The following is a 25,066-nucleotide window of genomic DNA, read 5'->3' as shown; positions in this document are numbered from 1 at the left end:
TGTCCCAACAGCTGCAGCACTAGCTCCTCTTCTCTCTGGCCCTTCCGCTGCACTCCTCTAAGCCCAGCAGCCCAGGGCTTTTCCCCTTCTCCACCTACTTGCTCGTCTCAATCAGCCAGATGAGGGCTTCTCTCTCCGCCCCTGCCCTCCTCACCAGCAGGCAGCAGCTGCCGGTCAGTGACAGTGACAGGGGTGGTGTGTGGAAAGAAGCCCACAGCCTCTGCTGGGCTGCTGGTGAGGAATGGTCTGCAGCTTTGGGTTCCCCTGGGGGGCCCAAAGCCACGGACCATCACTGGTGGCCCAGACTTCAGACGTGGTATATCTGACTGTCTCACACTCCCTGCGTTTGGGAAGTTATTCTTCATTAATGTTGTGGAGGCTGCCATTAAGATTTTGTGCTACAGTACAAGTGAACAGGGAGGTGGTACTTCTTCAGAGCAAGAAAGCAGCGGTTTCTCTCTCTGTCTCTGGGAATCAGCATCTTGGTTCTTCCAGTCCCAGTCACTTCATGACAGAAAGGCATTACTGAATCGGAAGGAGTTCAGTAGGAGCTAAAATGATCTGGGGGGCTGGTAGGATTGAGGAAAGATTTGAAAGAGCTAAATTTGTCTAGCTGGGGAAAGAGACAACTTATGAGGGACACAGACCTTAAAATGTTTGTAAAATTAAGGTGGAAAAGAAGTTAGTGTAGGGCAAGGTGGGTTCCCATATGAGTGCTAACAGGCAAATGCGAAAGGGAAAATTTAAGTTGAATATTAAGCAGAATAATCTGCTGGTGAGATCGTAATAGTCTCCCAAGGGAGGTGGCAATAGCGGCATCATTTGGAACATTTTAAATCTAGAAGTATTATAACCACAAAAACAGTCCTGCATTAGTAGGGAGATTGACTGTGTTATCTAGTAGTTCTCTGATACTATGAAACTGGTAGGCCCTATAACTAAAGGGTTGACTCACCCCTTAATTCTCAGGAGGTAGAACAATGAAGTGAAATGATCTTTTTAGATGACTCCTTAAAAACTGAGCTGCCTACCTTCCTCATTTTTCTTAACCACTATGCACCTTCCTTCCCACTGTTGTGCGGTGTGATTGGTCATTGCCTGTCTCTGCAGAGTTGGCTGCATTTTAGTGATGCTATCTGAATATAAAGCTCTCTGAAAGTCTTTGATAAAAGGTGCTGTATAAATGCAAAGTGTTATTTACTTGTTGATTTGCGCAGCATGTTAGTAATCTATCTACCTTGTTTCCCTGTTTCATCAAACTTCTGTTCTAACATTGTCTGCTTGAATCAGGATGAAGGTATTTCATTCTCCTGCATGCTTGAGCATTGCATCCTGTTGTAGGTTAATGTTCTGATTATTTCAGTCTTTAGTCTTGATTCGTTCCTTACCCTTTTTGTTTGTGTGTGGCAATTCCTATTAGTTTTTCTCTCAGGATGACTAGCCATTTCTGAAATATTCCCTTAGGTGAGATCTTCATTAGCACTTAATCTTTTATAACTTTTCATTTCTGCTCTTAACTTGTTAATGTTACAGGGTCAGTTTTGAATCTTTGGAAAAATTTCTTTTGAGACCAGCATGTAATACATTTCTGGTCTTTCTCATCTCACCAGGAATGACCCACCGATGGGCTGTGTGTAGGGTGTCTGCCGACTTTCACCTCATAGGATAAGAAACAGGCCACAAAATCCCACAGGAGTGAGTGAAGGAAAAACATGCTTGTTTCCTCTTGCTTTTACTGTTGCCCTGTTCTGTGTCTGTCCCAACTGTGAGCAGCACCTAATTTCTCCTCTCTTTTGCTTCCTCACCTCCCACAGTGTTCTTTTCTGTGGTAAAATCTATTCCATTTCAGAGCTGATCGCAGTGGGGATAGATGAAGCAACAGCCAGGCGCACATCAGTGAATTTTACTAGCCTCAACCTCCCCATCCATCATGCCATGTCTCTAATCCAGCAACTCTGTTTCTGTGAATTTTACTCACAACATGTAGTTTTTGGGTCCCCCTGCCGGGAAGGAGAAGTTTGAGAATCACTTATCTGGTATGGGGCTACTGACACACTTAAAGTTATTGCACATGCTTGTGAGCTTTGCTGAATCAGGGCCCTAATCATTAAGCCACTCTCCATATTTTTCCTTTTTTGTCTGATCGCAAAAATCGCAGCAGTAAGAGACTATCTGTGCCCATCCATCTTTTCTTGCTGACAATGGCAAACATAAGTCAGACCCCCTACTGTGGTAAGTCAGGTCTAAATTGACTTCAGTGGAGCTGTGCCAATTTGGATCTGGCCACACATGTTTAAACCATCTTAGTCATTTTACTTTCCTGTCTCCCATGAAATTGAATTTCCTGTTTGTTTGTTTGTTTGTTTTAAATCAATTCTCTCCCTTTTAAATATCAGCATTGTCTTTATTCATACAACTGGGCAGTTAAAACCTTCTAGGTTGCTGATATTTGTTTGCCATGTTGTCCAGAAAGTTCAGCTGTCTTTTTCCTTTGTCATGTATTGTTGTGTGTGGCTGCTTTTTTTTCTCTTGTGAGCTATCACACTTTTATGCTTTCCATTATCTTTCCAATACCCCTTTCCTCCATATTTTCTCATCTGGCAATTGCTTTTTGTTTTCATGTACCAAGGGGCCTCTGAACTGTGAATAGACTTGTCCCAAATATAAAGTCAGTATTCATTCCCTACTTCAATTCTTACCATCCATTATTTGTATTTCTTCTTGCCCAAAGAAGCATCTATGGAACAGTCCCCAAGCCCAAATTCTTATAAACCTCCAGGGACTGGGACCTCTCTGTTCATCCATCATGTAAGATGGAAAATTAATATTTTGTTCCTTATAACAGTGGTTTTCAAACTTTTTAGGCTGAGTACCCTTTTCCAAATAATATAGTCCACTGTTTGCCAGAAGCTGGGAATGGCCGACAAGGGATGGCTCACTTGATGATTACCTGTTCTGTTCATTCCATCTGGGGCACCTGGCATTGGCCACTGTCAGAAGACAGGATACTGGGCTAAATGGACCTTTGGACTGACCTAATATGGCCGTTCTTATGTTCTACTGCATTCTTCCATCGGAGATAGGCAGAGGTGATGTGTGGGGGGAACAGACACAGGGTCATGTACCCACCTCCCTGATTTCTGCCTTCCATTCAGCAACAGCTTCTAGAGGGGGGGACATGGAGGAACATTTGTGTGGGCAAAGTGGTGATGCCAGGCAACTTGGGCCAGCTCTGTATGGCAGTGTCAGGGTTCCTTCCCCACTCTGAACTCTAGGATACAGATGTGGGGACCCACATGAAAGCCCCCTAAGCTTATTTCTACCAGCTTAGGTTAAAACCTGGTATGCTACCACCACCAAGTGATTTAACAAGAGACGGGGAAAGGACCACTTGGAGTGTCTCTTCCCTCAAAATATCCCCCCAAGCCCTTACACCCCCTTTCCTGAGGGAGGCTTGAGAATAATATCCTAACCAATTAGTTACAAAGTGATCAAAGACCCAAACCCCTGGGTCTTTGGACAATGGAAAAAATCAGTCAGGTTCTTAAAAGAAGGATTTTATTAGAAAGAAAATGTGAAAATCATCTCTGTGAACTCAAGATGGAAAATAACTTTACAGGGTAATCAGATTTAAAGAGCCTAGAAGAACCTCCTCTAGCCTTAGTTTCAAAGTTACAACAAAACAGGAATACCTCCCTCTAGGAAAGGTAAAATTCACAAGTTGAGAAAACAAAGATAAACTAATACGCCTTGCCTCGCTGTTACTTACAGGTCTGAAATAGGAGAGACTTGTTCAGAAAGATTTGGAGAACATGGATTGATGTCTGGTCCCAAGAGCCAACACCACCAAAACAAAGTACAAACAAAAGCCTTTATCTCCCCACTTCCCCTCCCCCAAGATTTGAAAGTATATTGTCCCCTTATTGGTCCTTTGGGTCAGGTGTCAGCTAGGTTACCTGAACTTCTTAACCCTTTACAGGTAAAAGGATTTTGGTGCCTCTGGCCAGGAGGGATTTTATGGTATTGTATACAGGAGGGTTGTTACCTTTCCCTTTATAGTTATGACATGCGGGGCTTGGGGAGCGAGTGCCACCTCCAACGCCTTGACTCACTTCAGTGGCCATGGAGCTTATCTGGGTAGCGGGGGCACAACCAAAAATTGTAACTCAAAAGGGGAGCTCAGCTCAAAGTTTGAAATTTTCTGCCATTACAGGGTTTTTCTCACATAACCCCAGACAAGAGGTCGCGTACCCCAGTTTGAAAACCACTGCTTTATAACATTTCTCCTCCCCAACTCTCATCTCTTAACTCTGTTCCCAAGTGTGACATTTTCTGATAAATGTGTTTTCTTAAGAGAAAATTTAAAGGTAGATTTAGAGCTGCTTAGAAAACTTAGATTGAAACGAGATTTTGGAAAAAAAAATGGTTCACATTTCCCAGCCATATTGTTAGTGCTCCCATTTCCTTTGATGAAGAGCAATATGTAAGGACTAAGTATTAATAGTATCCTTAATTTGTGATTTGAGTCATTGTGGTGATAGAGGGAGGAGGTTAGAAAAAAACAAAGCTTGAGGGGAGGGGAATCTGTCTGTTCTTTACTGACACTAGAGCTGGAAGAAAGCAGTCCTGTCATCTTACAGAACAGCTGTGCTGCTCTTAAATGGAAACAATCCCATGACATCATGCTCTCATGACTTCACCTCTCCTGAATAGTGAGCTGAATTCAGTGGCTCATTCATGGGATAAATTTAGTACTCCACAAAAGCACAGTATTTTTACCATTGGCAACATGAATGCAGAATTTTGAATCAAGTATTTTACACTGTATTTGGACAGAAGATTTGATAAGTCTTTCAAAATGCTTTTATAATATTCTGGTTGCTTTTGTAATGCCAACATTCACTCAGTGACCACAATTGTATCCTATTCTAAATGTACAGGTATACAGTGTGGTGGTGGTGGTGTCTCAGAGACTACTTTTTGTTAACTGTTGATGGCTATTGGTTTTTATTGCTATTTCATAAAGCACCTATTTGAAAGGATACCAAAGTCCTTTATTTATCTACATAATACAGACATGTTCCTTCACCCTCCTCCGAAAACCAGATACCTATGAGATCGGACATGGCAACACACAGAAAAGCTACACCAATCTTTTAACAGAGGAAGTGAAGAATAACAACCAATGCAGAGGCAATTTTTGATCTGTACGCTCTGAGTTTGAACTTGATCACTGAACTTGCTAGAAATAACGCCTTCCCTCTGCTCCCATTTTCCTTAAAGACTGTTTCTGGCCAAGACATCAGTTTTATGTTTCCTCTGAAAGAAGTCTATAAGACATGATTGCTCCTGAATTAAAAAAAAAAATCCCCAACTCTCACACATTTAACACTATCACTTAACACTGTCAAAAGACAGTATCCTGTCTTCTGACAGTGGCTAATTCCAGGTACTTCAAAGGGAATGAACAGAACAGGCAATCATCAAGTGATCCAGCTCCTATTTTCATAGATTCATAGATTGTAGGGCTGGAAGGGACCTTGAGAGGCCATCGAGTCCAGTCCCCTGCCCTCATGGCAGGACCAAATACTGTCTAGACCATCCCTGATAGACATTTATCTAACCTACTCTTAAATATCTCTAGAGATGGAGATTCTGCAACCTCCCTAGGCAGTTTATTCCAGTGTTTAACCACCCTGACAGGAACTTTTTCCTAATGTCCAAGCTAAACCTCCCTTGCTGCAGTTTTAGCCCATTTCTTCTTGCTCTATCCTTAGAGGCTAAGATGAACAAGTTTTCTCCCTCCTCTTTATTGACACCCTTTTAGATACCAGAAAACTGCTATCATATCCCCTCTCAGTCTTCTCTTTTCCAAACTATACAAACCCAATTCTTTTAGCCTTCCTTCGTAGGTCATGTTCTCTAGACCTTTAATCATTCTTGTTGCTCTTCTCTGGACCGTCTCCAGTTTCTTTCTTGAAATGCAGTGCCCAGAACTGGACACAATATTCCAGTTGAGGCCTAACCAGTGCAGAGTAGAGCAGAAGAATGACATCTCATGCCTTGCTCGCAACACACCTGTTAATGTCCAGTCGCAGCTTCTGGTAGTCAAAGGTTTAGGGACACCCATGGGGTTGCATACCTGACCATCTTGGCTAATAGCCATTGATGGACTTTTCCTCCATGAAATTATCCAATTCTTTTTTGAACCCAATTATACTTTTGGCTTTCACAACCTCACATGACAAAGAGTTCTACCGATTAGTTGTGCATTGTGTGAAGAAGTACTTCGTTTTGTTTGTTTTAAACCTGCTGCCTGTTAATTTCATCGGGTGATCCCTAGTTCTTGTGTTATGTGAAGAGGCAAATAAGACTTCCTTATTCACTTTCTCCACACTGTTTGTGATTTTATAGGTCTCTATCATATCCTGCCTTAGTCTTCTCTTTTCCAGGCTGAAAAGTCCCATTCTTTTTACTCTCTCCTTATATGGAAGCTGTTCTGTACGATTAACCATTTCTGTTGCTCTTCTCTGTACCTTTTCCAATTCTAATCTATCTTTTCTGAGAAGGCATGACCAGAACTGCACAAAGTATTCAAGGTGTGGGTGTACCATGGGTTTAGATAGTGACATTATGGTATTTTCTGTCTTATTATCTATCCCTTTCTTGTACATTGAGCTGATGTTTTGAGAGAACTATCCACAATGACTCCAAGATCTTTCTGGAGTGGTAATAGCTAATTCAGATTGCATCATTTTGTATGTATAGTTGGGATTATGTTTTCTAATGTGCATTACTTTGCATTTATCAAAATCTGCCATTTTGTTGCCCAGTCACCCAGTTCTGTGAGATCCATTTGTAACTCTTCGCAGTCTGCTTTGGACTTTACTATCTTGAGTAATTTTATATCACCTTCAAATTTGGCCCCCTCACTGTATACCCTGTTTTCCAGATCATTTATGAATTATCTGGTCCTACTACAAATCCTTGGGGAACCCTACTACTTGCTTGTCTCCATTCTGAAATCTGATAATCTACTCCTACTCTTTGTTTCCCATCTTTTAACCAGCTACTTATCCATGAGAGAACCATCATTCTTATCTGATGACTTCTTGATTTGCTTAAGAGCCTTTGGTGAGGGATCTTGTCAAAGGCTTTCTGAAAGTCCAAATACACTATATCCACTGGATCATGCTTGTCCATATGTTTGTTGACCCCTCCTCAAGGAAGTCTAAGATTGGTAAGGTCTGATTTCCCTTTACAAAAGCCGTGTTGACTCTTTTTTCCAACAAATCATGTTCATCTGTGTGTCGGATAATTCTGAAAGATAGTCACTTTGTTCTATGTTTGTACTGCCCATAGCACAAGCGGGGTCCTGGTTCGTGTCTAGGGCTCCGAGGTGTTACTGCAGTGCAAATAAATATTGATACTTGTTTCAGGATAGCACAATGCCAGCATCACATATACAATACACCTCTACCTTGATATAACGCTGTCCTCGGGAGCCAAAAAATCTTACCGCATTATAGGTGAAACCATGTGATATCGAACTTGCTTTGATCCACCAGAGTGCGCCCCCCCACCCCCCCCAAGCACTGCTTTACTGCTTTCTATCCGAATTTGTGTTTTGTCGGGTGGCTTTATATCGGGGTAGCGATTTATACTACAGATTATCTGAATAGCATGAGGGATGTGAATTTTATTTGGCTAATGGGAATTTTGATAATTGAAAGAGCAGCAGCCATTCAGCAGCGGGATGGCCTCCTCTGTGGCTGGGGGCGGCTCCTCCTCCTCCTCGCTGTCCCTGTGCTCTGCCCTGCACACACTCTTCCGTGATAGCAGGGCTCCTTGTACTGCCATAGTGCTGCTGACACCCAGTCCATGCAGGCATTGAGTGCAGAGCAAAGACCCCCCTGGCCAGGACTCTGATCTGCCAGACCAGGACTGCAGACTTCCCTTGCATCTTGTGCTTGCAGGGATCTAGTGTCATCGGCCCTGTGACAGTACGTGGAAACCTTTGCAGCTCCGCTTTCTGATCCTACTCACTCATGCCAGTGGCAGCAGAGCTGGAGCAGGCTCCCTGCACTGCTGTAGGCATCATTCAGCAGTAGGGTGGCCTCCCCCATGGCCAGAGGTTTCTCCTCCACCTCCTTGCAGTCCTAACCAGGGGTCTTTGCTTTATTATCTGAACCTCTGCGTTATATGAATCCCTTCCTCGTTCCCCAGCGTGAGATCCATGAGGGACAAGAAAGGGATTCAGATAATGTAGAGGTTTGCATAGTAGGGTTTCGGATACAAGGGTGTGTATTGCTGATATCTGTTAGCAAAATTGCTCCCCCTAATTTCTAAAATAGGTAGATTTTAAAATGCCTAATTTTGAAATATAGGTCACAGATTATTAATGGAGAGGAGGATGCCTTGCAAAATGGTTAGTCGTCTTCTAAAGAATGGAACCAGAAGCACAGGCAGCTCTTTGGTTTGGGTTTTTTCTCTTTGCTGTCAACAGAGAGCAGCAGCATTAGGAGTTTTTATATTAAAAAATAGAACTTGAAGATCCAGAAAGTTCAACTGGGTTGGTACCTGGATAGATGTGTTGGACTCCACTGATTCCTGTGGCAAGATCCACTATGCTCTCTTGCTGGAAGATCGCACCAGTCATCAACCAGTGGAGATGTGTAGTAAGTAGCTTTTAAGGACCCCACCACAACAAGAAATTTCTAATTCACGTGGAAAAGAGGAAGAATATATTCAGATCTAGTCATGCTTTTGAGATTAAAGCTCATGAGATTTGTCCTAATCTGTAAGAGATCAAAAGAACTTGCAATACATTTTTATTAGAAAGTTGTTTTGCTTTTATATTAAAAATCATTTTTTAAGATAAAGGCTGAAATATAGAAAGTTGAGCACCCCCCCCCCCTTTCCATTTAACCTCTGTGAGCTAGGTAAGTATTGTAACTATTCTGTGAGCGTATAATATAAAATAAAAGTAGCGTAAGTGTCATGCCCAAGGTCACTCAATGAGTCAGTGGTACAGCAGAGAATAAAACTCTAGTATCCTCATAGATTCACAGGTTATAATGCCAGAAGGGACCATTGTGATGATCCAGTCTGACCTCTTGCATAACATAGGCCATAGGATTTCTCTCTCTTAACTTCTGTTTGAAGTAGAGCATATCTTTTAGGAAAACATCCAGTCTTGATTTAAAAAATGTCCAATGATAGAGTATTCCCCACAACCTTTGGTAACTTGTTCCAATAGGTATTTACTCTCACTGTTAAAAAAAAAAAAAAAATTACACCTTATTTCTGGTCTGGATTTGTCTAGCTTCAACTTTCAGACATGGGATCTTGTTATACCTTTGTCTGCTAGAGTGGAGAGCCCTCTAGTATCACATATTTGTTCCCTGCTCAGGTATGTGTAGGTTCTGCAAGTCATCCCATAACCTTCTCTTTATGAAGCTAAATAGATTGAGACCCTTAAGTCTCTCACTATAAAGACCATGTTTTCCAATTCTTTAATTATTCTCATGGCCCTTCTCTGAATCTCTCAAACATATCAATGTCCTTCTGGAGTTTATGGACACCAGAACTGGACACCGTAGTTCAGTAGCAGTTGGACCAATGCCAAATACAGAGGTACTAGAACCTCTCTACTATTCAACATTCCCTGTTTACACATCCAAGGATTACATCACCACAGGATTGCCCTGGGAGCTCATGTTCAGCTTATTATCCATCAGCCCCCCACCCCTTGTCTTTTTCAGAGTTACTGCTTCCCATGATAGTCCCCCCTTCTGTAAGTGTGGCCTACATTCTTTGTTCATACATGTATGACTTCACATGTGGCCATATTAAAATGCCTTTATGTGTGCCCAGATCACCAGAATGCCTGGATTGCCTGGTATAGGGGACCTGACCGCTTCATTATTTACCACTCCCCCAATCTTTGTGTTCTCTGCAAATTTTATTAATAATGATTTTGTTTTCTTCCAGGTCATTGGTAAGATGATTACATAGCATAGGGCCAAAAAGCAATACTGGAGGGTCCCCACTAGGAAAACAAATCTGCTTGATGATGATACCCCGTTTATATTTTGAGAACTATAAGTTAGCCACTTTTTAATTCGTTTAATACAGGGGTAGGCAACCAATGGCACACGTGCCAAAGGTGGCATACGAGCTGATTTTCAGTGGCTCTCACACTGCCTGGGGTCCTGGCCACCGGTCCAGGGGGCTCTGCGTTTTAATTTAATTTTAAATGAAGCTTCTTAAACATTTTAAAGACCGTATTTACTTTACATACATCAATATTTAGTTCTATATTATAGACTTATAGAAAGAGACCTTCTGAACATGTTAAAATGTATGACTGGCACGTGAAACCTTTAAATTAGAATGAATAAATAAAGACTTGGCACACCACTGCTGAAAGGTTGCCGACCCCTGGTTTAATGTGTTTCTGTATTGATTTTGCATTGGTCTAGTTGCTTACTCACTCCCAGTCCAGTGTTCTCACCATGTTTGATGGGCAAACTAGAATAGAATCCAGCTTGCTCTTCTGTAACTTCATTGGCTTTGAAGTACTAACAGGGGTAAATGCTGCTTTATGTGAGTAAAGAAAGGGGATTTGACTTTGCAGCTGCCCAAGGAGAAGATAAGCTTTAGAAGATGCTGGTTTTTTACATAGAGTTTATTCCAGCTCCCAGTGAAGTCAATAGGAATCTTTACATTGGCATCAGTGGAGATGAATCAGACCCATGTTTCCTTTTTCTCACCAAAACTGTTCTTTAATTAAATCTTTCCCCTTTAGCCTCTTGTGTCTTGGCAATCAACAATAAATAGGGGTTTACTGAAACGTGGCAGTGGCTAGTTAAAAGGCTCAGAGCCTGGATAACATTGCACCTTGGCTGTGTTGTTTACCTCTAGAATTCAATCACTGTGAACGTGGCATTATCAAGGGCATAACTCTCCAGTTTGTCTAACTACAAATATGAACTGTCACGAACGCCATTTCCAAAAAAAATTGCTGTATTTTTTGCCAAAGAAGAAAAGTAAATGTATATGGAAGTTTTTTTTATTAATGTAATAAATGATTGACTATTCTATTTGCTTTCTTAAAGCTTTGCTTGAGAGTTTTATGTTGATTTAATAGTTTAGTTTTGTGCAAGACCATTTTTTGTTTGAAGCACGAGAAGAAAAAAAGAAGAGCCCTGTGATGTGAGCGAGAAGTAGTGTGTCAGCTTTCAAAGTGCCTACCTCCTTTTTCCTCACTGCATCCTACTCCCTTCCCATTTCGCAGTCCTTTTCACAGCTCTGTTTGTTGATTAGGTCCTCCTGAATTTGTTCCTGATCCGGTGAAATGCTGAATGTTTGCTGGGCGGTACCTAATACCCCCAGCTTTCATTGAAGTCCTGGGATGTTAAGGACTCGGCACCTCCAAAGGTTCGAGCTCTTTTGGCAGACACAGTCAATGCACACCATTACCCACCCTCCCTTCTATCAAAATATGTCTACGTCTTGTCCACAATGCCTTTTTTACCTACAAGGCTGCAGGCCCTTCCCTAGCACAGATTAGCAGAAGAGAGAGTCCCATCCAGTCCCTCCTGATCAAGGGATGATGACAGTTGATAAAAGTGGAGGATTCTAGGGTATTTAACAAAGACTTAGCTGATCCTTTCCCTTAAGAATAGAAATTTAGTATTTCATTTTTTAATGAAAAACGGCAGAGTCCTGTGGCACCTTATAGACTAACAGAAGTATTGGAGCATAAGCTTTCGTGGGTGAATACCCACTTTGTCAGACACATTTTTTTGATGTTGCATGCATTGTCATAGTACCTGGGCGCTGTATAGAGTTCAACAGTAATACAGACAAGTTCTACTAAACAGATCAGGCAGAATAGAACATTACAAACTACAGCCATGCACTGATACAGTCTCCTGACCTCAGGCTGCAGAAACCAAGAACTGGAAAACTATCTGGCTAAGGAGATATGCCTTATGCTGTACCCCAAAGGCCATCAGGCCTCTGCTCTCATCCATGAGAGGGAACAAAATGTCACAGGTATGGCCTTCTTGCTGAAGCAGAGAAGTCCAGTTTCTTCTTATAAATTTCTCTATTAATGTAAAAGACCTTAATGGCTGAAGGCTGCTGCAGGGTAATTCTGGATTTTGGGGTAAATAAAGCAGGACATAGTTGGCCCATGAGCTGTCTGTATCTGTTAATATTTATTAAGGGATCAGACCTTAGCTTGGCTGCCTGCTTACTAAATCTCCTTGCTTTTCATTTTTAATATCTAGCTGACAGGCACACTGTTAATTTAAATTCTATGTTGTAAGCAAATGTCTTCACTTATTTTACTAACATGATATTAGATTATTAGAAGAGAGAGATTTAAAAAATTCAGTCCACTTCCATTTATGGTGTTTTATATTTGCATGTCTTTCAGCATGGATGATGAAAATCTATGGAAGAAGTTTCACTTTTGTAGATAGTCACTTTCAGGTTTTTAGTGCCGTGGTGTTTAGATTTCAAACATTACAAAGGCTATGGTGTGTCTCTGAATTCGAAACAACTGCAGAAACGTTTCTAGTGGTCACAGATTTTATAACAGCTTGGCTTTACAAACCGTAAATGCTGGGCAAAATGTAAATTGACAGTGTCCCTTTGATCTACTAGTCTGTCATTCTGAGAGATTTTGTGGTCAAATTCATCTTTAGGGCACAACTGAAAATTAGCTAAGAACCTCATTCTAGTGCACAGGAGATGTTAGCTGGTCACTCTTGAAATGCATTGGCAGAGTTTTTTGTGGAAGAGGCTTGCCTACCTACATCATGCCAGCTCAGGCCACTGCCTGTCACTGTATTAAAGTCTCCAAATTAGGGAAAACATTTTTTCATGCTGAAATTGTATATTAATTAAACCAAAAAGATGAATCTCTTAGAACATCTTGATAGCTCAGAGTACTTTCCCTAGTTCTTACCTGACACTGCCTGTGATTCCCTTGTAAATCAGACTTGATTTGTTTAACAGTTAGAATAGGAGATTGTGAGATTCAGACTTCTGGGTTCCATTTTCTGCTGTGCTATTGAGTCTTTACCTTGTGTAAGTGAACTAAAATCTTCATGTCTGTTTCCTCGATCTGTAAAATGGGAATGGTGTGACTACTCTGAAGTTTTGGGAGGTTTAACTATGTAACGGAATGTGAGACTGTCAGTTTCGCTGGAGTTACTATTGGGAGAGGAGGAAGCAGACTTACGACCAACTTGTCCAGCACAGAACTTTCAAAGCCTTACTACTTGCTAAACGTATTTCAAGAAGCACTGTGCTCTGGTTTTGTTTAACAATGTTCAGAATAGATTCTCTTTCACACAAACATCTGATGAGAAGTTTGAAGGTGCTAGTGACAGTGATTTTGTTTGTATCTGTCAGTTTTACAAGTCAACTCTTTTTAAGAGCAAAATTAAAAATATATTTCTCTTATTTTGAATTTGTGTCTGCTTTAAACAGCTCTCTGGGTATCACTCACTGTGGTGCTGGTAGGTACCAGAAAGAACAGAGATCGTTTCTCTTTGACCAAAGGAGAAATGGAAGTTGAGGATATTGAGGAAGATTTAGGATTAGGAGAATGGAGTTCTCATTTAGTATTTAATAAAATTTAGTAACTTGGTGATAAATTGTCATATTTATTTAATTTTCTTTCCAGGTATCAGCAGTGGACTCTTTAGAGGGTCCTCTTCTTCAGGTGGAGGGACTGAGTGATCTGAGGCTAGAGCTTCACAGTAAGAAGATGAACATGCACTTAGTCCTAATAGATGAATTGCACCGTCATCTGTACATCAAATCTACTAACCGTGTGGGACAACGGAACAAGGAGAAAGGGAAAATAAGGTTGGTTTCAGGTAGTGTTAACTCAGGACTTGGGGGTGGGTGGAGGAACCACTTTCTCCCTTGGTGAGTAGAAGACTTTCCAGAGAGAGTGCTGTCATCTTCTGCAGAATCTACCCTTTCATTGGTGGAGGTGGGAGGGGTGGGGATGGGGGGATATTTCTAGCTCCAGTGGTTGAGAATAAAACATTCTGATGATAATCCCTTCTGACTTTAAAGTCTGAGTCTGTGCTGCCTTCTTGAGCCTGCAGATAGACATTCCCAAGCTGCAGCCCAGTGAGGACAGGTCAGAGTGTTGTCCGTTTTTACTGCTGCTATTTGTAACCCTGTGGGTAGCAATGACATTGGCAACAGGGTAGTTTCGCTCTGCGACATGTTTAGGAATGCTGTCAGTAGCAACAGAGGCAGGCAGCTAGAGTTGATCAGTAAGGAGGAGAACACAAAAATAGAGGTTGCGGAGGTGTAGATGAGTAGATGTTCCCCATCCCTATGCAGTGTTCAGGAGGCTCTGGTGCTAGGGTAAGAGGAAGAACAGCGAGAGAGCATGCTTTCCTCCTCTTCCAGCAGCCTGGGCGGGGGATAGAAAGCTTCAAACTAATCATACAGCTTCTAGCCAGAGATCATGAAATTTGAGGTTCTTAGCAGAGTCAATGGACAGCAACTTGAGTGAGGCAGGTGCTAGCTTCTCACCTGGGTGTTGCTTCTGATCATTGGGACACCTCATTAGCTTTAGCCCTCTGGCTGTTATTTGTCTGATCAGTATTTCTATTTCAATCCCTGCGTATGAGGAAGGTGGGTGGGAAGAGATGGATGGGAAAAGCTAGAAAAGGGAAGTAAAGTATTGAGGAGTTGGCGGGGGAGAAGTGAGAAAATGAGAAAATAGAGCATAGGGAAGCTAATAGGGAGAGAAGAGGGAATACAGTGAAAACAACAGAGAGAAAAGATGCATTATGATTGATTTTTGGGAAGGAAAAAGAATAGTGTAGTGAAGCCAGGAAGGGTAAGAAGGGTTACTCAAAATAGATGGGGCGCAGTCAGTTACAGTAAACAAATTATTAAATAGAAAGTTGACTGAAGTTCAGATTTCTAAGCAGGAGGCTTGTTAATGAGTCATCATAGTTTCTTGCTCATTCACCCCCTTAATTAAAAACAAACACAACGTGTGCTGCCCCCACAAATACACTTGGTGATAAACGACAATCCTGTGTTCCTGCTGCAGGGACACTTATCTCTTTCCTGCTCGCCTTTCTTACATTTAACAAGCACCTTCCTGTCCTACCTCATCCCTATTTGTACCGTAAGCTGTTTGGGGAGAGGCGGTCTGTCATCTGATGATAGAACAGCGCCTAGCAAAGTCAGGCCTGATCCTGACTGAGGGCTCAGAATACTTCTGCAATATAAATAATTGAATGTTGTTGTTAATTTCACTACACTGATGTGCAGAGCTTTGGAACTGAGCTCCTGCTCTGCTCCAGCTCCAGGCAAAAACCTGCAGCTCCACTGCTCCAGAGCTGCTCTGTGCTCCAGCTCAGGGCTCCGCTCCAAAGCCCTGCTGACTTGCACAACTTTTTAATTCCTTTGAATTGTGCAGGATATGGATTTTTGAGAAGGTTTTCATACAGGCAGGTAGGGCTTGAGTTAGTGCCTTGAGTAAGTGTTTTGGTCCCTAAGACAATGCAGCAACCTCATTATAGGGGCATTCTTTGCTTTTCTTAGTGATTTCGTGCTCATGTTTCCCCTGCCTCCTTCAGCCTCTTGCCTTTCCTTATGTGGCTGGGCAGCTTGACACACTCTTGACAAATAAATGTTAATTTGTTGCAGAACGTAATAAAGTACCTTTCTTTCCAAGTGATAGGTCTCATGGAAGAGGTGAATGTGCACGTATGTGTGTGTGCTGAGCTGCAATTTGGGAGAGGGGAGAGGGAGTAGGATGTTGTGGAGTGGGCTGGGAGGAGATTTCCATGCTGCTTAGAAGAAGGCATGGGAGTGGACTTTATCTCTTCTCGTAACAGAGCTGGTTGCCTCATTGGATGGTTACACTCCCAGATCATAATCAACTGTTTAATTGCCTATTGACCATAATTTTGGCATGAATTCATTCTGTCAGTGCTGGAAGAAGATCCTTTACAATAACCAAGAAACCCTCTTGGTAAAACAATACATCAAACGTTTTGAGGTCTCTGAGGAATGCACTTGAGGGCAGAGGGAATTTATTCAAGCAAAATCCAATTTGTTTAGGTCCTGATAGTGCAGCTAGAGCCACACAGGCAGGTATGGATACATATTAAATCAGTGAACCTTAGCGGGCAGGGCGCCATCTTTGTGGATCTAGTTGTGGGATTGGGGCCCTGGTTTCCTCCTATGCTTGTCTTTTAAAATGGGCTTGCAAGAGTAGTGTCTCTTCTGTTTCACTGTTTCCTTGCACTCTCCCTTTCTGTTTGTATTCAGCTGTTGTCTCTTGTTTTATACTTAGATGTAAGCTTCTCAGGGCTGGGATTGTCCGTGTTAATGTTTTTGTAGTGCCTAGCACAATAAGATCATGGTCTATGATTGGAGGTCCCTTGGTGCTACAATAATAAATAACAATAGTATGTTAATGTATTTGAAGCTGTTGGTTTGCTTTTTTCCCCCTGCCCAGTTCACTTGGGAAAGATGCCTCTCCTGTATCTCTTATTGACGTGTCCAACTTGCCTACACATTGGAAGTTCCTTGATGCCTCCCAGTTCAGCACTCCCGGGAGCTCTAGTGGTGAGTATGAATACCTGCATGTTTCATTTATAGCTCTCTAAGTGCATTTGTAAAGGCTGGTAAATATCATTATCCCCATGTGTGATGGGGTGCTTATCCCACACAGGCATAAAAGGGGTTAACCTGGCTGTGCCCCAAAAGGAGCAATGGAGGTGAGTCCTGTGAGCAGCGCAGAGAGGCTACAGGAAGCATAGCCAATCAGGGAGGAGTTGCAAGGAGCAACCAATCAGGGCCCGGTAGGCCCAGATAAAAGGGAGCTGCAGGGCAGGGTAGGTCCATTGCTGCTGGGAGCCCAGGGAGTATGAACTGCATCCCTGGAGGGCTGAGAGAACTGTAAGCACCTTGGACAGAGCTGTGGCTGGCTCCTAGGGTCTGAGCAACTCTAAGTGTCTGAGGTGAGGGCGAAGAAGGTGCTGGGACTATGGGGAAGTGGCCCAGGGTAGTAGAGCAGCACTGACTGAGGAGCAGCAGGAAGCTGCTATTTACAGGTTGCTGGGTTGGGGCCCAGAGTAGTGGGTAGGCCTGGGTCTCCCCCACTAGGGAGGTGGCTGAACTGTTGGCCAAGTACACTTGTCCCCTCTCAAAAGGGGGAAACACAGATGAGTCACAAGGAGGACGCTGCGGTTCTGGGAGCTGAGAGAGGAGTTGTAAAATGGAGCAGAGACAGAGTGACGGTGGGCAAACAGCAAATGTGGGTATCAACCTCAAGCGAATCCCCAGTACAACCAGGAGGAGGTGCCAGTTTGACAATGAGGGCTGGACCCCGTGACACCGTTTCACAGATGAGGGACACTGAAGCACAGAGATGTCAAGTGACTTACCCAAGGTCATAGAGAGAGTTGGTGGCAGAACCAGGAATAGAGTGCAGTTTGCTAACTCCCATTCAGATATCAAGTACTAACATGGTTTAGCAGATTTCTTCCTGACCAGTCATCTATTTACCTATTTTTTTTCGTTCTCTGTTCAAATTAATTATTTCATTCTATTTGCTGCTCCTGGTGTGTGTTTGTCTTTTTGATATACATTCCTCTGGCCAGGAGGGAGACTTGTAGCTAATTCCCTTTGAATCCAGACATCTCCTTACCTTATTTAATAGAGGATGGCAGGTACACAGGAGAGAGCAAATTTATTTTTCTGGGTTAGAGCCAAAAAACCAGAACTCTTCTTTTTAAAGCCCTTGTGGAAACTGTTATCTGTAGAGAAACTTCTGCCTATATGCATCATAGCTTTTCAGCATTTATTTTTTTATTGTTGCTAAGGAAATTTTCATAATAAAATCACTTCCTTAGCACTGAAAGTACTGCATGAAGGGTGAATTAAGCCTCAGAACAGTTCAGTGAGTTGAGGCAGGGTTGTCCTTATTTTACAGAGGAGTATGCTGAGGCTTAGAAAGAGGTGAAGTCCACACCTCTCAATGTGCTGCCCTGCTAAATGAGTGATGCAAGGTGGAACATGGTTTCTTTCTGGTGCATAAAACCATTTTACTTTTCACAAACTACAAAGGGAATTAAAAGTAAATAACCAGGTTAAGGAAAAAAAAGTTTTCCTCCATTTTTCTTTTTTGTCAAATTTTGTTCTTCTCTCATTGCCATTAATTTTTTCCCCTTTGATTCCTTTTTTCTTGTTTCTTATGTCTCCTTTATTTTCTGTTCCTCTTTCTCCTCACATTTATCTCATAGCCCCTTTGTTTAACCTGATGGGCTTTCATTCCTGCTACATAGCACACTTCTTCAGGGCTGGTTGTTTGCTATAGAGACCAGCTCTTCATAGAGAGAATGAGTGTGTCTGTATTGCTATTTAAGAGGGGATGTGGGAAGAGCATTCATTAGTGGCATCTGAGCACCAGTTGATGGAATTTTCTCCCCCACGATCTCTTGCTGAGCTCTCTCCACAGAATCTATGACTTAGGGGCTTCAATGCTGGAATATAGGAGCCACCCAAAAATAATGGAAAATTGAGTCATTCCTGAATTTTCTACCATTGTTGAAAAGACTGATTCAGTGACTTGCCCAAGGTCACATGACAAGTAAGTGGAAGACATGGGAAAAAGTCTCCTTATGTAAACACTTGCCTGTACTCTCCAGTCCTATTTGTATAGTTCATCTGCTTCTGCTGCTTATTGTTCACCTGAAATCCCAGTCTTCTGTCTGTGCAATATAAACAACTGTAGTTGTTGTGGAGCTGATTGTGATGTCCCAGAGGATTCTGACTTCAATGGAGTATAAGCAGAAGGAGAAGACGGACCTTTTTAATAAACACAAAAACCATCTCTGTGTGAATATGCTTGGCAAGAATAAGGTCAAGCAAGGAAAATATCAGGTATATCAGCAAAACAGCTTCTGAATAATACTAAGCCCTTCTAATTCATTTCACCTTCAAAGCATTGCATAAACTAAGTAATGCCCATCACATCTTGTGCAGTAGGTAAGCACTCATTACTGTACAAGATTAGCCAGCAGATCGTGCCCAATCCTATCAAATACAGACGACCCATTGAAAAATGAAGGGGGCTAAATGGGCAGCAGCTGAAGGTGAGTCTCTTACAGAGCCTCTCTGAGGGCATGTGGCAGCAGCAGTCTCTCTCTCGCTGCCAGAGGTGGAGCTAACTAGACTGAGAGGCACTCACCAAAGCTCGCAAGGAAAGATTAAGGTTTAAGTAAGAGGAAATACGAATGTAGGCTTTTATTGTTTTAACTCTTGTGTCTGAATGCTGTGTACCTTTGGGTGCATAAATAACGTTTTTTGAGTCACTGCCATTTGAATCACTTTAATCAATTGCTAGTCACAGGCTCCAGGAGGAAAATGGCTTACAGGTGTTGAACACAATTGGGCCTGCCATATTATTATGTTTGATAAACGGGGGATGCAGCCAAGAAATCCAGTCCAGGAGTGGTTGAACTGCAGGATTCCACCCAGAGAGTGATGAGACGTTCGGGAAATCAAGAGGGACACACAGTGGTCTAAATTACAGCTTGCACTGTGACCATGACAGATACAAACACCTTTTTTTATATAAATATATACTTTTATGTATGTACAGTAAAATAAAGTAGTATTATTTCATATATCACCTCCAGGTAAAAGAGTTTAACTCAGGATTTGCTCATTTAGACCATTCAGGCATTTTTCCTTACACAAATCTTGAAAATGTTTTCAATTGAAAAGATTATTCCTATTATTAGTTTTGTCTGTGTGTCCTGTAGTCCCCATAATGTGCTGGGTGCTGTTCACACATACACTAAGACAAGCCAATATGTCAATAAGGAATTTGATAACCTGATCCTCTGTATAAATCAGCGTAGCTCCATTAACTTTAATGAAGCTATGCTGATTTACACCAGTTGAAGATCTAGCCATCAAACTCCTTGTTTTCTTGATTTTGTTTATAGTTGCTGTTCATACCAAAAAGTTCAGGAGATCCTTGTGACAGAGGTGGCAATTTCCTGCAATATCCTTGAAAAACCTCATTGAATTTAGTTTAAGTATCTTTGGACTCCATTGTATTAATTGCAGAGCATATGTATTATTGTGGGCCTGAATGGTCAAAGGACTGTATTGAGCAATGCAGCAGAGGAGAATGGTCTTTTGAGACAATAAATGTGAAATGGACCCCCCCCCGCCAGTCTCCCTCTCCCTGATTTATGCAAAAACACACCTTTTTGAAGCTATGCCCTGTGGAAGGGACCATTGTCTACTGATTACCTGTTCCTGAAATCTGAAGATGAAAAGTCCAGGCTGTATAAAGGAAAGCCTAACCCATGCATCTGGTTGGTTGTTCTGAGCTAAAGCTATTATGATTTTGTAACCGCATTGGTGCATTTTAAGGACTGATTCCTACTAGAGCTCCTGCTGGAGTAGTGGAGGGGTGATCTCTGGTAAGCTTATTAGCATATGTGTTCTTTTATTGTTTTTAATATGTTTCTTTGTAATGCTTTCACCTAAGGAATAAATGTGCTTTCTTACCACGGTTTGGTACCTTGTATCTGTGGATAATAACACTGCTTATAGCCTCCTTCGTGAGAGAGCAAACCACAGACACTGGCCTGTTTAGGTAGGGTGACTTGCTGGAGATAATACAGTGTAGATTGGGAACTGTGTAACCTGGAAAAGCCCTGATTGGGAATGGGAGAGATTATGTCTGGGAGCCAGAAAAATGGGTGCCCTTGCTGGACCATGGAGGAGACAGTTGTCCTGGACTATGACAGTAATCTTTGTTGATCTCTTCTCTTCTATTGTCCAATTCTGCAGGGTGCTGAGTGAGCACATCCCTCTGACTTTACAAGGCAGTGTGCTTTGGAGCAGCTCTTCTATAAGTGTAATTGGGCATATCCAATCCACATGAAATATACATACAAGTCTGGTTAGGACAAAATAACTGTGTTTTTCAGAGAATTTTGTTTAAAGGTATCTCCAGTGAGTGGCCTTTTAGAGTAAGCAGAGATCATGGGGCTATCAGAGAATCTAAAACCCTAGTGTACATGGTAGAAACTATTTTTGCCTTCAGCTATTTAAGTTCTTTTGCCTTTTATTGATGAAACAGAAAGCGGCCATACATATTAATGCACATAATTATAAAACACTTTGTCACTTGAGCTGTGGCAGGATTCTGTATCCCTTTCTCCATTTGCCACTCAAGAGGTTGGGCTGTGGAATCTTTACAGGAAAATTAAAGCTGCTCCTACTTCACTTAAACAAAATCTGCAGTAATTTTTATCTGAGCCTTGTAGACATTTCACTGCAGCAGTAACTATGTAGTCATCTTCTTGCCTGTTTAGAGAAATAAATTAACTTAGAAATTGAATTTCTCTGCCAGTGCTCAGTATTTTGTAGTGTATTTATAGGGGCTCCTCAGCTACCTCTCTCTTTCTGGAACTATGAAGTGTGCTCACGCACTGTCGGAGCAATTCCTAGTTCCTAGTGCTGCATTGCTCAAACACTTCATGAGGGCACTTTATAGAATTCCAGTAAGAAACAAGCTGGAAGCCTTTACGTATTTCTGCTGTACTGTGGAATGATATTATCTGATTAGTGATATGTAAATCTTATGGCAAATGGGGAGAATAATGCAATCAAATGACACTCTCACCCCAAACGTAAGAATAAATAAATTCCTCAATAGGAATAATACAGTAATTTCTAAAATTGTCAGTCGCTGGCTGTATACCTTGATTGAGCAAAGTACTTTAAGGACGAGTAGTCCTGTTGTGCTTAATAGTGGTACTTGTGTGCTTAAAGTTAGGCATGTGTTTAAAATATCTTGCTGAATAAGGGCCTTAAAAATGCAATTTTGCCTTGAAAAGTGACTAAAAATGTCTTAGTGGGTTTTCCTGTTTATTGGCTATCAATTACTTCTAGTTTAAAGTTGCTCAGTTAAGTTAAATGGTGTGTGTTTTACTTGCCAGCATTGCAGTCTCACCAGGAGATCTATGTCAGGCATGATTCTTTCCTAATGCATCATCATCGGTGCTAAAGATCCTACAGACAAAATCAGGGGTAGGCAACCTATGGTACGCATGCCAAAGGCGGCACACGAGCTGACTTTCAGAGGCACTCACACTGTCCGGGTCCTGGCCACCAGTCTGCGGGGGGGGGCTCTGCATTTTAATTTAATTTTAAATGAAGCTTCTTAAAAATTTTAAAAACCTTATTTACTTTACATACAACAATAGTTTAATTATATATTGTAGACTTACACAAAAAAGTTCTAAATGTTAAAATGTATTACTGGCATGTGAAACCTTAAATTAGAGTGAATAAATGAAAACTTGGCACACCACTGCTGAAAGGTTGCTGACCCCTGGACTAAATGATCCTCCCAGTTACATTTGGATTGCCCCAAATGCCTTTGTTACAGTTGCACAAATGCAAGGGAGGGCTTACTTTGAAGGCAGTGGGGTTCTGCACTCCACAGGCGCAACTGGGATGACATAATGTGGCTTGCAGAGCCCCCCCCCCCTTTTATGAAGGTAATTTATATTTACATTTGGAGATATACCTATCTCCTAGAACTGGAAGGGACCTTGAAAAGTCATAGAGTCCAGCCCCCTGCCTTCATTAGCAGGACCAAGTACTGATTTTTGCCCCAGATCCCTAAGTGGCCCCCTCAAGGATTGAACTCACAACCCTGGGTTTAGCAGGCCAGTGCTCAAACCTCTGAGCTATCCCACCCACTATAGATTCCAAGGCCAGAAGGGACCATTTTGATTGTCTAGTTTGACCTCCTGCATAATATAGGTTGTAGAACTTCCCCAAAATAATGCCTAGAGCAGATCTTTTAGAAAAACATCCTGTCTTTATTTAAAAATTGTCACTGACAGAGAATCCATCATAACCCTTATTAAATTGTTCCAATGGTTAATTACTCTCACTGTTAAATATACTCCTTATTTCCATGATGCATAAACGGGGAAAAAAAAATCCACTCTGATTTTCAAATCCAAGGGTGAGTTTGCAGAGCTGGGATGTATAAAAAGAAACCCTTCATTTTATCTGTAAACTGAGAAAATATAAAGTAATTGTGATACAAGAAACATGCAAGCCCATGATGCCAGTTTTATAGTCTTTGTTAGTACAGAACCATACTTTAAACTGACAGCACCAGCTGATTGGTCATATCAGGCTGGCAGCTTGAGTTTTGAAGCACGTAATATTTTCACACTTTTGTGTGTGTACTCTAGTATTTTTTATGTGAGAGCAGTCATAAGATCCAAATACCTGAAACCAGTGTGCCTGCTTCTATAATATAAGTGATAGAATTTCATCCTGTTTCTCTTTTGAGCCCAAAAACTTGTTTGACTAAAGCTTATCTTCCAGAAAGGCATTCAATCTTGATTTGAAGACTTCAAGTTCTCGCACCAGTGCAAATGAGGAGTAACTTCACTGAAATTAATGGAGTTAAATTGGCATAAATCATCTCCGAATCAGTGCTTATAATGCCATGTTGAGGAGGACAACCTTTTCAGATCAAAATGCTTGTTTCCCAAAGCTAGAAAAATCATGGAATTGTGGGTAGAACTGTGTGAAAACCATTTCTTTAGAAAGACTGATGTCCTCTTAGCCTTTTTTCCAGGATATTGATCCCTCCTATGTTTTGATATGGAGTGAGAAGGGAGGCAGGTTAGAAAAAGACTGGAACTTGTATAAAACCATTTCTTTATGACTACCACATGGGCCAAAATAGGAATTGAACAATGAAAATTATGCAGGTGAAGGCTTTCCAAGTAATCTCAGACTAGGTCTTTGGGGCCCTATGAACTTGCATCCTTTTTGTCAAAAAGGTTTTAAAGGAAGAGGGGTATAATTTGGAAAGACATAATGTATGGAAAATAGTACATAAAATTTTACTAGTTGCCCGTAAAAGCATGCATCTGAGGAAATATACCATAATAAATAGTAGCAAAATTTCACAAGTCAGAGGAATGAAAAACAAGACGCAAGAGTCTGTTCGTTAGCTACTCTACTTGGGTGAGTTATCAACAGTGGTTTTGCTAGGGATGGGATTGGATTTAGGTGGGTAAAGTGCCTCTTGTAGCAGTTTTCCTTCTTGTGAGGTGGTGGAATCATACAAATTAGGTGCCATCTATTAGGACAGAAATTTTTATAGAAGATTGTCAGACTGGAGAAGCACCAGGGAAAATGCTACCTGAGTAAGTATCGGAGTTATTTAATTATGATATAAATTATTCAACTTTCCATTGCTTTAAATCAAATGTAGTTTTTGATTGTTAAGCGGATAATTGTGCATTTTCATGTTTGTTTCCTATGAGGTAGATTTATGAAAATGACTTCCTGTTTTACTGGAGAACATAAGAACAGCCATAATGGCCCAGTGTCCAGTGCCAGATGCTTCAGAGGCCATGGACAGAATGGGGCAATATTGAGTCATCTGTCCCCTGTTGTCTTGTCCCAGCTTTCTGACAGTTGGAGATTTAGGGTTAGCACATCCCTCGGCCCACGCCGCTTCCTGCCACCCTCATTGGCTTGGAATGGCGAACCGCGGCCAGTGGGAGCCGCGATCGGCCAGACCTGCAGATGCGGCAGGTAAGCAAACTGGCCTGGCCCGCCAGGGGGCTTACACTGGTGAGCTGCGTGACAAAGGTTGCCGACCCCTGATCTAGTCTTTAGTACAGATGCTCACTTAAGTGGTTGGTTACATACCACGGCTAATAGTTCTGTAGTTTCGTACCTGAGTTCCTTCAGACTTCTTGGGCGAATACCATCTGGTGACTTATTATTATAATTTATCAATGTGTCTCAAAATCTCTTCTGTTGACACCTCATTATGGAACAGTTCCTCAGATATGTCACCTTAAAAGAATGGCTCAAGTGTGGGAATCTCCCTCACATCCTCTGCAGTGAAGACAGATGTACAGAATCCATTGAGCTTCTTTGTAATGGCCTTATCTTTCTTGAGTGCTTCTTTAACACCTTG

The 25,066-nt window shown here is 41.7% G+C and overlaps 1 protein-coding gene across 4 annotated transcripts in view; it reads left to right on the top strand.

Annotated features, from left to right (window-relative positions):
* EXOC4 (exocyst complex component 4) overlaps positions 1 to 25,066 on the top strand; it is a 619,611-nt gene that overhangs the window by 43,185 nt on the left and 551,360 nt on the right. For all 4 annotated transcript variants that reach the window (XM_050936809.1, XM_050936810.1, XM_050936811.1 and 1 more), the window contains exons 4-5: positions 13,706 to 13,890; positions 16,526 to 16,635. In XM_050936809.1, the coding sequence (XP_050792766.1) occupies positions 13,706 to 13,890; positions 16,526 to 16,635 (295 nt within the window). The remainder of the gene's footprint in view (positions 1 to 13,705; positions 13,891 to 16,525; positions 16,636 to 25,066) is intronic.

Source organism: Gopherus flavomarginatus, chromosome 1, assembly GCF_025201925.1.
Source record: "Gopherus flavomarginatus isolate rGopFla2 chromosome 1, rGopFla2.mat.asm, whole genome shotgun sequence".
Lineage (NCBI taxonomy): Eukaryota > Metazoa > Chordata > Testudines > Testudinidae > Gopherus > Gopherus flavomarginatus.
The sequence above is the reverse complement of the archived record's forward strand: the minus strand, read 5'-3'. Positions and strand labels throughout refer to the sequence as shown.